Below are 16,767 nucleotides of genomic sequence, written 5' to 3' on the forward strand. Positions count from 1 at the left end.
AAACCAGGCAGTTCGGGCATACAGTAAAATAAATAAGGGCCGTGACAGATTGTTTTCCATGTAGAAGCGGATCAAAAATATTCCTTAAAAGTGCACAAATGTGAAATCCTCCCCATCTGAGCAATCAATAGGCTGCCTCATCGCTCATCTTCCCCTCATCATCTCCCGCACCTTCTCCCTCCCACCATGTCTGTCCATCTCCTCCCTCTGCGCTTCTTTGCGCACAGAACAAGTCGGGAGCGCACACGACCGGCGGAGAGGGAAACAGCGGAGAGACAATAGGCTTTAGTCTGGGTCATCATGGTATTTGGATTTCTATCGTAGGCACCATGCGCGCCGGACTGTGAGGTACACAGGTGAACAGTCAGTGAACGCGTCTGTTCATTTACCGGTCGAAACTTTCTCCACGTTTTTTTAATGTTGCCAACCGAGATTTCGGCAGGAGTGTGTTTCACCTCAAGGTAGGACAGGTTGTCAGCGGAGGTGGACTTGTGATTTTCCACACAGTTGTTTTTGCTTGTTGATGATAATGTGGTTTTTTTTCCCCCTCATTACCGCAGCAGGTTTCAAACGCTATTCGGCATGTGTGTTTGTTTTTTTTCTTTCATTTTTAATGCTCATGTTAGAGGAACAATAAAAGGTGAAGTCACAGTGACCTTGCAGCCCGATAGATAAACCATGGTCTTTGATTTGGTCTGGTAACACAAGACACATAGCCCGAGATAACGTGGAACAGATCCAGTTCTATTACACGTTTGGGTTCGGTTGATGTGCACGTTACTTTTTGGAGATGGAGACTGTGCGACGCGGATCGTGTTGCTGATTATTTTACAGTCGTTTCATGGGCGCAGTGTTCATATTGATGGTGTCGGACCAAAGCGGCATGACAATTCAACCTCGGCAGGGGTTTTTCTTTCTAACTCTTAATTTTTAATTTTGATGGCACGAGGACAATCGTGTCTTTTGACAGCGTTTAACTTTTAAACAAACACATTTTTCTCTGCTCGTTGTAATATTAATTCCTGAGAACAAAACGATTGGTCATCACTGTCAAACCGAGAGAATCTTCTTACTTTTTCTCTGGATGTCAATCTTTACAGTGGACTTTGAAGTTATTGATCCTCATTTTTAATATGACGGTATATATCCTTTAGGCAGATTGCAGCTCTAGGTCCTGAAGGGAAATTGATTCCTTTTTTTCAACATTTTTATTCCGGTCATCATTGTCAGGGGTATCAGGATCGTTAGTCTCAACATCTAATTATCGTTGTATCACAATTGTGTCAGTAATGTATTCAACCCGCAATTAGGGAAAATGCCATATCAGATTAGTTGTATTTACATAATGTATTTGTTTTATTTGATTCATTCATTGTCTGTGTCAATGCAGCAGGCAATAAAATGAAATAAAAATAAAACTCAATAGCCCATTTTATATTTACTGGATTTTACAAGCTCACTCCACAGGCCTCCCAAATGTGTTAGTAAAAATCTGATGGAACTTCTATACCAAAACAAAATTAAAAAATTAAAAAATTAGGCTATAATTTATTTGGAAAATATAAATTATAAATATTGTGATATTAAGGTAGGTAGCCTTAAAAAAACAAAAAAAATGGTGGAGCCATCAAAAACAATCTTAAGTCGTAGTTCCTGTACTGTAGGAGAATCTGTTTTTCAAAAATGTTTTCTCAGTCCCAAAAAATTTTTTTTCTGGATTTTATGATTTTCATAAAAAACAAATCTAGCAGGATATACAATGCCGTGAGCGTCTATAATGCGCAAGTCGGTTTTTGCTAAAAGTCTGTTATGTTTGAATTAAACAGTTATGGAATAACTACAATGGATGCTCTATCATTCAATTATTTAGTACATTTTTAGAAGAAGCTTTGGAATGTTACAACCAACTTTCATAATAATTATAGGCTACATCAAAATGTGTAGAGTTATAGGCTTATTTTTAGATATAGATAAACCGTTTATTATTGTATTATATTTATAATAAGAAAATAGGCCTAATAATTTTTATATTGTGTTTTAATAACAGTTTTTTTCACCGATCTTTGACTAATTATGTCGAGTAATATTTTGTGATAACTGACAATTGCAAAATAACAGCTGACAGGTGACTTTATTAAGGGTTAGACCTTGATCCTCGTGTGTGTATGTGTGTGTGTGTGTGTGTGTGTGTGTGTGTGTGTATGTTTATCGATTTAAATGATATGAACTTCAACTGTTGCCCAAAACGTGATAGACTATATATTTTTATATATTATTATATATAATATATAATTTAGGCGTGCACCGTCCAAATCTTGTCCTACTAGTTGGTCATTCTGTTTTGAAAACTTTTCTGTTGTGTTTAGACTGAAATTAGGTCTTTTCTTGTCTTTCTGTAAAGCGATCACACTGAGGGAAGGAGAGAAGTGATGAAAACAGAGGAGACCCAGCAGTCCTGTCTGCAGCAGCCTCCGTCCTCAACGCCGTTTGGTGAGTGTGTGATCTGAACAATTTGTTGTATAAAGCCCAGACGAAATAAACTCACACGAGACATCAGACATAACCTCCATGACGCAAAATAAATCCCTGTAGGAATATTGTGTGTATATTTGGAGAAAATATTGCCGTAATAAGTATGACAAAACAAAACGCAAACCAATCATGGGAATAGTAGAGTGACACCATAAAAGATGTAAAAAAAAACAAAAGTCCCGTTTGCTGTGTTTGATATTAAAGAATTTAAAACAATAACAATGTAATCATAGAACATTTACCGAGTGCAATAGGAATGAAAAACAACACATTTAAAGGATGTAGCCTCTTGTAGAATTTTTCTTTTTAGAGAAATTTAGGAATGCCGTAAAGAAACATTCTAGGGTTTTTTAATATCTTGATTTTAGAAATTAGAATCCAATAATGGGGCCTAATAAGGATAACCGACACAAGGTGGGTGGTTGAGGTGATAACGATGCCGTCACTTTTCCTCCAGTCTGCGCACAGTTGTTGTTCTTTGCCAGGTAAAACACATTTGTGTCATATCATTAAAACAAGCGACACACGATGCTGATGTTGGTGGAGGGCAATCTGAAAGTCACAGTCTTAGTTCGGGGGCGGTGTTGTGTTTTGGTAGACCTGAAGTCTGAACATTCTGGTTTGGGCTCTGTCTGCCCGGTTCCCCCTGCAGGTCCGGAGTACAGGCGGGGGGGAGAGGTGTGCGCGGGCTGCGAGTCCCCCATCGCCGACCGCTTCCTGCTGCGCGTGAACGAGCGCTCCTGGCACGAGACTTGCGTCAAGTGCACCGTGTGTTTGAGCGCGCTCACCGGGACCTGTTACTGCAAGGACCGGCAGCTGTACTGCAAGCACGACTATGAAAAGTAAGAGCAAACACACATACACACACACACACACACACACACACACACACGCGCGCGCGCAGACACAGGGAATAAGGAGGGCTCGCGTCTGTCGTTTGGAGTCTATGGTGCAGCGGTGGAAGAAATACGCGCACGATCATCATAGAGCAGCGACGCGTTAAAAAGTAGAAGTACTCAGACGGGCTCTTAAAATACAACATGCTCATCTACAGGCTGAGAGAAGTTTACTGCATGTTCACAAATAACACACCTCTCCATCAGACCGCTCATTCATTTTGGAGAAGCATTTCCCCCTCAATTGTCTGGGTTTATCTCATGTTGAAAGTAAAATCTTAATCTGGAAAGAAACGTGAACTAGACTTTTTAAAAATCGTCCCACAGTTAAAGAAAAACTCTCAGTGTCTGAAAAATGTAGTACGTTTATTTCAAAAGTTGAAGTGATGTCAATCAACCTCCTTATATCCATGTTTGCCACGAAGCTCAATTAACACACTATAAATTGAACACAAACTTGTGTTTTCAAGGCATGGCTCTTTGTACAGCATTCTATTTTTTCTCTGTTTTTGCATAGCTGCAAATTTGAAATGAAATTGATAGAAATATGATCACTTTTTACAAGGTTATATGCTAATAAGGTCAGTTTGTACTTGTAATATTAGGAAATTGGACCCACTCCTTACTAAATAATGATTTCCCTTTATCAGTCAAGTAAAACGTAAAGTAAAGTAAATCTATCACTATATCACTGTAGAGAAATTTACAACGCCCCCATAGAACAAAAACTGCTTCATATTGGAAATTTCTGTTTGACCCCTCATACCGATCACTACAAACAAGGGAGGTGTGGACGAGAGCTTTGTTCAAACCTACTTCAGGATCCCCAAAGTTTGAAAATGAATAGTGTGTCTTGACAGTTGTTGTGTGGACAAACTTAGGAGACCCTTTTTCTCCCTGCAAAGATTTTTTGGAGACAAGAATTTGTAGCGTTTTTTCTGCTCATAGGTTTGTTTAAAACTCTATTTATGAATTTCAATTTATAGAACCACTTCCAGTGTGTGATTATTATCACAACCTCACTTGAATTAATACCACTTTATGCCACAGTTCCATGCCATATAGAAATGGAACATACAGCATGTGGACATAATGAGACATTATTAAAACATAGCGTGTATGTGTGTGTGTGTGTGTCGTGGTCAGAGGGTGTGCCTGTGATGGGAGCTCCAGGGGTGGACGGCTGAAGGACGAGCCTGCAGCTTGTTATCAGTGTTTTGAAAAGTGTCAGACGGCATCCAGCAGCACAGACTCTCCCACTGTACCTGACATCTGGAGGAGAGAGAGCAAGTAAAAGAGAGAGAGAGGAGGGGGGGGGGGGGGGGGGGGGGGGGGGTGATGAAAGTCCCATTGTGTGACGCTTTTGTGGAAAAATGAGTGGGAAACATGGAGACGATAGCTTATCATAAATGAAGCTCGGGGTTCATTTTCAGTGATGGAATGAAAAAGCTTATTTACTCTCCTCGTGTAATGGCTGTAATGTGGACCCAAATTAATAGTCAGCGCTTCATTCACTATGGTGTTGATTTAGTCCCCTATACATTGCATATGGATAGTTGCCTTGTTGTGTTGAGTCCGTGCCAGACTTGGCACAGAACACTGCCTGTGACCTTCAGCAGATCAGCAACAATGTCTCCTTGTTTTCCCTGCAGTCTGTCCATCAGCGTTTTACGCCGCACACTCCTCCCTCCCGCCCAGAGCAGGTGTGTGCACTGTGACAGATAACCATGTCCAAGAATTTGGAATGTGCGTAAGAATCTGTTCAATTATTAGGGGATAATTATTGGTCTATTAACCCTCTTCTTGAAGTTTGGCTTCATTTTAGTGGTTGGTTCAAAGAGGTAGGGACAGATCAAGTGGCTGCTGTCTGAATGCATTAATATGAGTTTTTTTGGATGTAAGGCATAAAAGTAATCAAATTACTGATGAGGATTGTGTTTACAAAATAGATATGTGGTAACATAGAAATTCTTCAGACTTTTGAGCTCATACTGGGCCATTTTCCATGTCTCCTTCATGGAGTGTCTCTGGCTTATCCAAATATTTTTTATTCATCCTTTGCTTTGAATTACATCACCCAGCACACAGACAGGGAGACTTCTCCTCCCTGACTCTTTCTCAGCATAGGCAGCGAGCCACGCTGCTGCTGCCCTGCTCAACTGTTCACATGCGCTCGTTTTTTGTTTTTAGCGATAAAAGAAAACGGTCAAATATAAATGAACGCAAATTGTGTTTTGGGGTGGTATCTGTGATTTTCTTTTTAATTAAACAATTCTAAGGAGGTGAAAAAATGCATGTAGATGTCTCTGAATTCAAATGAGCAAACAAATCTAATTTGAATTGTGACCCATCCCCCACCCTGATTCATCTGGGCTAAACTGCCTGCGAGGCAAAAGTTTTTTTTATTCAACATTTGCATTTTTAATGTTTTCAAAGGATACTTTGCTTCAAAATGATTCTAAACTTATTTGTCTGATGCCCAAGAAACCAATGTTAGGTTTCAACATATCAAGTGAATTTTTTAAAATTAAGAACATAATCCTAATCCAAATGTGCAACCAATCTGTTTAACTACGGTGAATATAGGTTTGGTTCTGAGTCACATTCAAGTTCATTCCCTGAAGCTTTGGGTTAGGAATAAGCAAACACCCTACTGCCAGTCATTATATTATGAAAAAAACAAAACAAAAAGAGGAGGTATGCGAGCAGGTTCAAGTTTTCCTCAAGTCTCAATCTTTTATGGAAATTAGTGGATTTTCACACGTTAAACTCAAGTGCATCATGTGGATTTTACTCGTGGATTCATTTTTGTTTTGAAACCTCGAAAAATTCTCTGGAACTCCATCCTGTTATTGAGCAGATGTTCAGAATAAGGCTTTGGAATCAATTTGAGGCAAGACTTTCCTCCACGTTCCCATCAGGGTATATTTAGGTATCACTTAAAAATGTGGATGGAAAATATTCACTTCAGTAGAAATAGGAAGTCTAAGTAGGAATTTGATTTGTTTTTTCGATATGGTAATGCAATATGGTAGAAATTACGGATTTTTAGAAAAAGAAAATCAAATTCTAACCTTAAGGCGGACATGCACAAATAATGTGCACCCTCAGTATCCTACACTTTACACACAGTAAATTTCTTGTTCTCGCAGGCTTGACATTATAGTTCCTTGCCAAGCTGAGAAGTATAGGGCCAGTGGTCCTGGTCCGCAGTGCTGAGCCCAGACAGAATGGAGGGTGGCCTGGCTGTGCAGAGCCTGCGAGCTCCCTTGTAAGCCTAAAGGCAGTTTCAGCCCTGTGAAAAGCAGGTCACCAGGGTGGATATTCACTAAACCTTGGGTTTAATACCTCCCTCTGTGGGGTGGAGGGCACCGAGACGACATCTAGGTTTACAGACCCTCTCGCTGCAGACAGGGAGAGGGAGCCCCCACCGACGCAGCTATGGAATCCCCCTCTGCTAACTGGGTAGCTGTGAGTCAAATGCTGATGGCCTGGCAGCGTATCCTCTAAGGTTACAGTGCATTGATGGTGATGAACCTCTTAGTCTTGTTGCTTTAAAATACTGTGACCAAGGATAAAAACTTTAACTTCTACCCGTCTTCTCCCTTCTACACCCCCAACCTAGCTACCATTTCTCTCCCTCTCTCTATCCGTCACCTCGTTCATCACTGTCTGCTTTGTAATAATATTTCTCTATTCCAAACCTCATTTCCTACTCGTTGAGATTGATAGCAGCGATGACACCAAACAGTTTATCTCCCCGTTTATTCCTTGTTTTCTCTTAATCGCCCCCCCTCGGCACCTCTTTGTGTCTCTGGATGGCAACGGGAGGAGGTGGTGGGGAGGTTGATTGGGTACAGTGCTAATTACCCAGCACACTGGGGCTGTCCTGTGATGACAGGTCTGACACTGGGCTGCAGGGAAATACTGTTAAAGAGAATTATGCAATGACATGTCAAAGAGACGATAAACCCTTACTCCAATCAACTAGCACTTTAACTCATAGTCATAAATCTCTGCCATATTAATTAATTACTTCTAATAGAATAACCTGAATACTGAAAGTATAACAATTCTAAAAGAGATGTGCAACCAAATTATAAAAAAATAAAAAAAATCCTCACTTAAACATAGTTTGGATTTTATTTGCTCAAGATCTGAGCTGTTCACCTCTGAGATTAGTGAGAAGATGGAGGATTTTGTTTGTGGTGCGCAGCTCACAGCAATTAGATGGCATACTGAAAAATGATCCTACGTTCAAAAGCACAGGATTTTGCCTTTAACAAACAGAATCATTGTTGCATTTGTGGAAATGGAACAAAACTATCTAAATGACTAGAAAGTAAAAAATGCGTGTTCTTTAAAAAAAACAAAAAAACATCTCCGCCTCAATAAAACATCTGTAAGTGAAGTAAAGTTTGTGGTCAGGTTTGGCATAGCATGACTCATGCCTTAACTGACATCTAATAACTGTATAGTGGTTCTGAAAATATTCAAACATTCCTCCCTTACCCAGAAGTCTTGTTAGCTAAACCTTCAGCTCAACAGATGATGGTTGGAGTTGTGCCAGAGAAAGTGGTGATGGAGATGTTTTTTTGTTATGAAGGTGCGCTGTTGAAGAATGATCAGATTTTATGGTATAAATGAAAGAACATCAGGGCGAAGTCTCAGTTATGGAAAAGGGAAATGGGATAAAGAAGGTAAATCTGAGGTGTTTTAGGAAGGGAACAGCAGCAGGGTGGGCTGATTTTTGTCTGGGTGCATGTATGTGTGTGTGTGTGGGGGGGCGGGGTGATATTGCCACTGTTTTTGCATAATGTGAGATGAGACCCCATCATCTTTCCTCCCCCACAACAATTTTATAACAGACAGCTAATAAATGTTTCATGGCAGAACAAGCTGCTCGCCTCGGCTTTATTAAATCTGAGATAATAAAAGCAGAGAGGGAGAAAAAAAAGAGAGAGAATAGGGGGTCACACCAGAGAGAGGGAGAGATGGGAAGATCGGTGTAGTCTTTTCTCAAATCGACTGGCTGTATCTCCTGTTTCTGGGGCAACGGGTCCCGCTGTCCCCCGCCACCCCCTCCCCACTGCTTCCCGCTCCGCCAGAGACAGACAGGAAATGAGAAACGGGCAGACAGGATATTGCGTTCTGGTGGCCTGGGGATTAACTGTGTTATCTAAACTAACACACACGCGCGCGCCCACTCACTCACGCACACAAACACACATCCATAGCCTCACACATAGCATTCATTCTTCGTAGCATCAGGTGTAGATCGCACACATCCCGAGACATATCTTGTGGACCATGCACGTCATGCAGGTTTTTATTTGTTACTTTACACAGGTACATTGCATTAAGACTTGAATATTACATGCTTCAGTGCTGCTCTCATGTAGAGCTGGTCTTATTACTAGTGTGAACAATTTACACTGAGAGTCATGACATGTTACTGTATAACTGTGAGACTAAGAGTGTTTGTGCAGAAATGGGAAGATTTCTGAAGATGTAATCCGTGCACTGCAGGCCCTCATGGTCATTACATAGCTGTTACACATTTTGGGGGGCATTTGATGAGCAAGAGACTGTTTATGTTTATGATGTTAGTGTATTGATGCATGGATGGATACGGTGCACAAATGACAGCATCTGTCAGTGTTTTATTGATGTACCAAGACGCCTTATCTGTGTTTACACAAACTGTGCATATTTGTGTATATATTTGTGCGTGCATGTGACTTTATATATACACGTGTGTGTGTGAGTGTGTATGTGTGTGTGTTTCCTATTATATATATATATATATATATATATATATATATATATATATTTGTGTGTGTGTGTGTGTGTGTGTGTGTGTGTGTGTGTGTGTGTGGTGGCAGGGGTAGCGAGTATTGTGGGGAATGCTGGGAGATTTTAATAACACAGAAGCAGTGCAGGGAGATTTAATAAAAGGAGATGATGTGATTACTGAACCCTGGCTCTGAGCCATTTTGCTTCACAGAGCAATATCCGCTGAAAGTGCACGCACACACATCCACACACACCCTTACACACACATCTAGGAAGTGGATACTGAACAGAATACAACTTTAAAGTAAGGTTGTTGCATATCATTTTTTCTTTTTGCATCTATCACATGAATCTTTGGGTGAACTTTTATTTTCAGGTGATGTGAACCACAACCAATACATGGATACCTCAACATGTTAAGAGACAAAAAATATATTTTAAAATCAAGAATCAAAATGAGTGATCTTAGATGAGCCACAGTACCAGAGTGAAGCCAAAATCTGTCCAAGTTTGGTTCTTCTTGCCTCTCTCACATTAAACTCTTCCAAACCTGGAGTTAGTGTAAGCAAACCGGTACCTGTATAAATATTCATCAATTATAGAAGCAAGCACAACAACTGTAATCACTCTGAGACACATACATATTTATGGAATGATTGTGTTGTGGTCCAGAAAATGTCGGGCTTGTCAGAGCTCACAGGCAAAAACAATGCCACATGACACAGCTTAGGGAGATGAGGAAGATTCTGTTATTCTGTTTGTATGCCTAGGATCTACAATAAAGCAAGCAAGCAAGAGCTGATTATACCCACCCAATACTTAGAAAACATTACCTTTCTCCGCCTCTCTACATTTGATCTCATAATCAGTGTGTTTGTAATTAGTTGTGGCCCCAACCCCTCCGAAATCCATGGCACTGAACATGAAGTTGAACGCAGCCAAGGATCCCGATGCTCTGTACATCACAAGCTCTCAAAGTTGAGTCTTCTGTCTGCACTTATATCTCTGATCTTTGTAATTCTTTATATATCTTGTACATTACATCACTACATTAATGGAAAGGAAAAGGAAATCCAAAGCAAAGTTCTCCTTACAAATTTTTTTTCATATACACAATGGTTTGTGATAAAAAGAAAAAAACCTGTAAGTCACTATGAAGAGAAACATGTTCTCTTTTTTTCTATATTAAAACAATTCTCAGAATTGAAGTTTCTCTAGGAAATCTTTCAAAAATTATGTGAAATAAAGAAATTATTATGTATGCAGATATGCTGTCAAAGATCCAAGAAAGCAAAACAGAAGTTGCGGGCATCATTGACAAGATTGTATAAATTTGGTGTAAAAGCAGAGGCTAAATTTATTTAATTCATGTTGCTGGTCTTTAACTACTATGTCCATAGTGATTTATTGGAAGCTACACTCTGGTCAGGGCCGGTGTGAATGATACTTCTATTAGAGGGATTAGACTGATCTACTTACAGACCCCCCTCTGTGGCAGTTGCCCCAAGTTGCCTTCATTTGCCATGTTGAGTAAATTCCTACCGTGCTGTGTACACCCCGATTAGAGAGTGTGGGACTTAACCAGCAATATCATCAGTCTTATGCAAGCAACCCTGTGAGAATTCTGTTGTGTTGTATTTTGTTCACAATAAAAAGAGGCATTCAAGTTGTTGAAGCTTGTGTTTGGATAGAGACTGAGGCTACACAGTCTGAGCAGAGTGGTGATTGTTCTCCTTTATGAAATTTGTATTAAGTGTCAGATATTATGATTAAAATGAAATTATTATTTATTTTTTTTACAGTAGAAGCATCACTCTAACGTTCAATGTAGGGTTTTTATAAGAAAATGGGCTGAGCAACATTTAGGTTCTGTCAGAACAGATTGGTGTAAGGCTGCTTTTGGGGACACTTGTGTTTGCATTATGATGTTACGTTAGCGATACTGTCATTTGGGGAATTTTGGGAGCGTTTGGCAGATGGATTGAGAAAGATTAGCCGTAGCAGCTGTGTTTGGGACAGAATCACAGATTAGGAGCACTAATGTGCAGACCTGGCTCCTTCTTTACACTCCAGATTTGGGCAGCAACACCTTCCTATCACTCAGTCAGGGAGCTCCAACACTTCTGCCTTCGTCCCTTCCTCCACCTGCCCCCCACTTCCCACCCCCCTCTCATCCTCCTATCTTCCTTATTCACCTTTGTGTTTTGTTCTGGTGCTGGTTCTGTTCTCTCCACTTTTTAGACCGGTGCTCTGGCTACCTGCTAGCTCTTCCTGTTGAAGTGATATTCTTGTGATCCAGTATTTGTATACTTTTTTCTTGATTTCAGCTGTGGTCGCACCACCAGTATGATGATGGGTTATAAATGGTGCAATGAATTTGGGTAACTAGCCAAATTTTAAACCAGGTAGACTGATACTATGAGTGGGTATGTGCATGCCTGCGCGTGCACATGTACGAGTCAATGTTTGTGTGTATATGTGTTTTAGTGTGCATAAGTGAGAGGAGAGAGATTAACCCCATGCTATCCCCAATCCCTGGTTATGAGTTTACAGCGTCTGTCTGGCCATCGCACTGTTTAAACAACAATCTAATTAATCCTGTCTTTATTAGTTTCAGTGAACTGGGGAGGCAGGCTGGGAGGGCACGAGGGAGAACTGGGAATGCTGGCAGAAAATACTCAGGAGGGAGGGGGAGGAAACCAAGTGCGAGAGCAGGGATTTGAGAGGAATTTAATGGCATAGACTTAGGCCTTGTGAATGGAAATAGGGACGTGAAGAGATGCCGAGGCAGGAAAGAAACCAAGGGGTTATAACATCTCGCAGGAGGAAAGATGAGGGGGGAAAAAAAGAAGGAAAGTTCTGATGGAGAAAAGCAATGAACCCGAGAAATAAGCTTTATTCATAATGTTAAATCAGCCCTGTAAGATTGTGGGTGGGATATTAAAAGACAGACGTTCACCCCATCAAACAGATCTCAACATTTAAAGAATTAAAAAGAGAAAAACTCACAACAGGCAGCTCTATTATCACAAGCTATCTACTGCCACCTACTGTCATGAGAGTGAAAAGAAAATACATTATAAAAATGCAGACTACTCTAATTCCTCTCAGCAGATGTTCACCTTGTTGCTCTGTGAATTGGGTAATGTTTATACGACCTTTAATTAAGAGACTATGTTAATCTCCAGAATCATTGGAGCAGAGTATAAATGTGTCAGAGCTCCTTGTCTGTGCCACCATCTTTAATTACCTTTCTATTTCTGCACTCCTTGACTCCCATAATAGCATGTTATACAGTTTATAGATTTATTTTTTTTCACATGTAACATCGCTCTGTGTGCCTCCAGGCTGTTCGTAAGGAAGTGCAGCGCCTGCCTGCAGGTGATTGGACGTTCAGAGTTGATAATGCGCGTGTTGGGCCAGGTGTACCACCTGGGCTGCTTTAGCTGCTGTGAGTGTGAACGCCGTCTGCAGAGAGGTGATGAGTTTGTGCTGAAAGAAGGCCAACTGCTCTGCCGCATGGACTATGAGAAGGAGAGGGAAATGTTGGCTGCTATCAGTCCCACACCAACAGAATCAGGTACAGTTGCTTTATTACAAGTTACTTTGTCTGAACAAAATTAAATTTCAACTCGAAAGCTGCCTGGTGTTTCTTCATACATCTCAGGGAAACATTTTACCTTTTTCTACTTTAATACATGCAACATATTTTTTGGCCAATCTAAGTCACATTCCACCATGGCAAACCAGTGAGCAGCCCCTGAGGGGCAATTAAGGGTTTTGGGAGTTAAGTCTCAAGCTGCTCCTTTGTTCAGGAGGTATGATATTCATATACAGTGAGTTGGTTACAGACTCAGAGACCACTGGGATACTGAGTCAGTGACGTACAACACAACTGCTTGACACAACAGCACATAATAACTGCAAAAAGTCTTGAAAAGTAAATTATACAATATGCATAACATATGTAGCCATTGTATTTTTTTTTATTTGTTATGTCGTATTTCATTGTAAATTTTTTTTACAAACACAAGTTTAAGTAGCAGAAGTCAGTTGTCTTCTGGTCACTGACAATAGTCTGACAATGGTGGTCACTGGTTTTATCTGAGCCTTCAGTGCACTGGAAGGAATTGGCATTGAACACTGAAGAAACTATGTTTTTCATTTAAGGGAGAGTGAAAATTTACCTTCTCACTGTTTGTTGTCTGCTTACCTTGCTCAGTGAAAAGTGAGGATGAGGACGGCGGAGGAGGCTCTGGTGGGGGGAAAGGTGGTGATGAAGGCAAAGAGCACAAGCGCTCAAAACGACCACGGACCATCTTGACCACACAACAGCGCCGTGCTTTCAAGGCCTCCTTTGAAGTGTCTGCTAAGCCTTGCCGCAAGGTGGGTGGACCAGCTTGTGTTATCAATGGAAATGAATGCCTTCTAAAGAAACAATACTCTCATTGTTCTTGAGTGTCTTTATCTGTGTGTATAGCATTAATCACAAGCTGCGTTTGACACCGTTAAGTTTGTGTTTTGAAAACAATTTTTTTTTTTAAATCCTCCCCTCCTCCTCTTCAGGTGAGAGAGACACTGGCTGCTGAGACTGGACTGACAGTGAGAGTTGTGCAGGTGTGGTTTCAAAACCAGAGAGCCAAGGTTGGATTTACTTTTTTGTTGAAGACATGTTCTATGTCACACATTAACACAAATGGAAAATTCATTACAACACCGTGTGATTTTGTGTCTCAGATGAAAAAGATTGCTCGTCGACAGCAGCAACAGCAGCAGCAGCAACAGGAACAAGAGCAGCTGGGAGGAACCAGGAGAGGACAAAGTAGAGGGGGCCGTCAGAGCAATGACGACAGTGAGGGTACAAGCTTTAAGTTTCAATGCAGCATTAATAAGCAAAGAAAAATAAATGACAAAAGAGCAGATATAAAAAAATACACTTACTGTATGACTAAGGGGATTTTCATCTTCTCACAGATGGATCCAGTACTCATGGCATGGATGGAATATTGGGATATCCATCTCTGCCACGTCAGCAACTACTTGCACTGGACCCCAACATCTATGGTGGAGAGCCCTTTCGACATGGGCTTACTCCGCCTCAGCTGAACAGCGAGCAGCTCCACGCTTATGGTAAGACAGGAGATGAAAGCTGCAAGTTTAAAAAGAGAGCCTCCCCTCAAAATCAACATTTGTCACCTACCACACCATTGTGATGGCCAAAACAGTAATTCAATGGCATGAGGTCATACAGCAAGTTAGACTTTGAAGGTACAGTACATATCTACCATCTTCCAAACTAATGATTTTAACGGATCATTTTAAACTACAGTCAATTAATTGTACTGCTGAATGTTTTTTTCTGTATGTCCTTAAAATATATGCAGCAGAAAAAAATGAGGCAAGAAATGAAGCACTTGTTTCATTTGCTGATTGGAGAATGTTGGAAGGACATTTTATGATCTTTTCCAATTGTAAAGGGAACAGGTGATAGGAAACTGCCTAAATAAAACTCTGCTTTTTAAAGTTTGGGTTTACAAATTGTTATGTTCTATGTTACTGGCTATAAAGACAGCTCCACTTCAGCTATGCACACTCTCACTCTTTTTCACTGCAGACTCAGAGACAGTGTTCCACGACCTGGACAGCGATGGAAGCCTCGGTCACCTTGGTGACTGCCTCTTAGCAACAGGGGACGGCAGTCTTCTGCCAGGGCGAGTGGGAAACCCCATTGATCGTCTCTACTCCATGCAGAACTCCTACTTCACCTCCTGACCTTTATAAACTCTCACCCTTTCCCCTCCCAGTCCACCTTTCACCTCAGAGATGCAGCTAATGGAGTCAGTCCATCAACATGCCTGTTGGACCATTCTCCATTAAATAGCCTTCACCCAAACACACTTCTGAGCTTTTATCACAGGCAAAGATTATCACAAGTCAGGCATAGTCATAATGTCACTTTGCAGCAGATTTGCATAAAGTTCCCACCATTGTTTCTAGATAAGAATCACATGCTGGAAATACAAACACTGTAAATGTCCAAAATATGTTAAAGGACCTCAATTTCTCTTGTTGTATTTATGTGTTCAATGAAATGCAATTTATTGCACTTCCAACGAAAAACTGAAAAACGAATGACACCTATCAAACATATTAATATGTATATCATGAATTACAGGCAAAAAGTTGGTTGTTGAGAGTGAATACATTGATCAAGTTACATGTATTTAGGAGTTTTGCAGGTCTTACGAGCAGCTAAGGGTCAAAATTAAATTAGCACATCGCATAACTTCTTTTTTTGACAGGACTAGTGATTAATTATTGTGCGTGAAAGACTGCAGCATATACAATACTGTATATGGATTGGCATACAATTATGCTCTCAGGTTAGTGTGTATGTTTATGTAACCTGAGCCATAACTCAGGATATTGTGTTTGATAGAATTACAATTTAAGTTGCCCAATGATTTCAAGAACATAGATTGTATAGAAGAAAATCTCAATGTAAAATAATCATTCAAACCATTCGTTTTTGATAATGCATGACCGGTATAATAGGGACCAAAAAAAAAATTCCAATTTTTTTTTAAGCATCTACAGGGTCACTTTAAGAGCCTTATGCGGAAACAGGGTGGTGCAAATTGTTGCTTTAGCTGTCCCCTTTATTTTATCATGTAATCAATAAGAAGCAGTGCAGCAAATGATAACCAATAGATCTATAATGCCCAAAACTTAGGACACTGGATACATGACATACATGTACTCCAAATGTAAATGTGAGTAATGTCATTGTTGTAGTCTTTTTCTGTTTAATTTCTTTCTCAAACAAAATTAGATGTTGCTAGGAAGATATTTTGTACATTTTTCTGTGATGATCGGCAAATATTTAAACTGTAGCATGATATGTTTGTGTCTCAAAGTAGGTCTAAAGAAATAGCTTCCAAACTTAAATTGAATAGCAGACTCACAACGAGGTACGGAATAAAATAGGATTAGGGTCGTGCCTGTTTCATTAAAGTGCTACAGCTTGTGACATTACTCTGATCACCGACTCATGGTATTTTTAAAGTGATATTTTTGTGAATGTAACTTATTTGTGCGGTATTAAGCAAGATGTTTTACATTTTTGTTCAGTGACTGCCAGGTGATGTGCTTTGAATGTAATGTTGCCGTATCTTCAATACAATATGCGGTTTCATCTTTGAAGTGCGCTTGCTTTATTTGTCCTCACTGTGATAAATGAAGATACACTGATCACTTGCTCATCCGATATGAGCCAAAGATGCTCATTACACTTGAAAAGAATGAATGTTTTCTCCCTCCACGACCCCCTTCAGTGCTTTAATAACTGAACCAGAAAAGGCCTGTTCTGCTTAGTGGTCACAGGGCTCTTAACTCAACATCCTCCCTCTGTCTCTCTCAGTAGTCCTGCTGATTAGAGGTGGACACCCTCCTCCTTCTCCTTTCTTCCCAGACTCCCTATTTCTCAGTCATTGAGTAGTCAGGAGAGTTTGTGTGGGAGTGATACATTCCAGTTTAATATTTG

General features: G+C 40.3%; 1 protein-coding gene across 2 annotated transcripts; it reads left to right on the top strand.

Moving 5' to 3' along the window:
- The first annotated feature begins 10 nt into the window (after nucleotides 1-10).
- lmx1al (LIM homeobox transcription factor 1, alpha-like) lies at nucleotides 11-16,427 on the top strand. 2 transcript variants are annotated; one of them, XM_035615518.2, is made up of 9 exons: nucleotides 11-461; nucleotides 2,402-2,490; nucleotides 3,185-3,374; nucleotides 12,572-12,804; nucleotides 13,447-13,610; nucleotides 13,791-13,868; nucleotides 13,962-14,082; nucleotides 14,199-14,354; nucleotides 14,839-16,427. In XM_035615518.2, the coding sequence occupies exons 1-9, from the start codon at nucleotides 418-420 to the stop codon at nucleotides 14,994-14,996; spliced, it is 1,233 nt and encodes a 410-aa protein (XP_035471411.1). In that variant the 5' UTR covers nucleotides 11-417; the 3' UTR covers nucleotides 14,997-16,427. The 2 variants fall into 2 exon arrangements, with proteins under 2 accessions (XP_035471411.1, XP_035471412.1); XM_035615519.2 differs by having other exon boundaries at nucleotides 11-348.
- The last annotated feature ends 340 nt before the right edge of the window (nucleotides 16,428-16,767 follow it).

This window comes from Scophthalmus maximus, chromosome 17 (genome assembly GCF_022379125.1).
Source record: "Scophthalmus maximus strain ysfricsl-2021 chromosome 17, ASM2237912v1, whole genome shotgun sequence".
NCBI classification, from domain to species: Eukaryota; Metazoa; Chordata; class Actinopteri; order Pleuronectiformes; family Scophthalmidae; genus Scophthalmus; species Scophthalmus maximus.

What these genes read in the sequence shown, in the direction of transcription:
- lmx1al (XM_035615518.2), top strand. Translation starts at nt 418, where the DNA reads ATGTTGCCAACCGAGATTTCGGCAGGAGTGTGTTTCACCTCAAG. An exon ending in GGAGTGTGTTTCACCTCAAG is followed by an intron (nt 462 to 2,401) that starts GTAGGACAGGTT and finishes CTTTCTGTAAAG; the next exon opens with CGATCACACTGAGGGAAGGA. An exon ending in TTCAAAACCAGAGAGCCAAG is followed by an intron (nt 13,869 to 13,961) that starts GTTGGATTTACT and finishes TTTGTGTCTCAG; the next exon opens with ATGAAAAAGATTGCTCGTCG.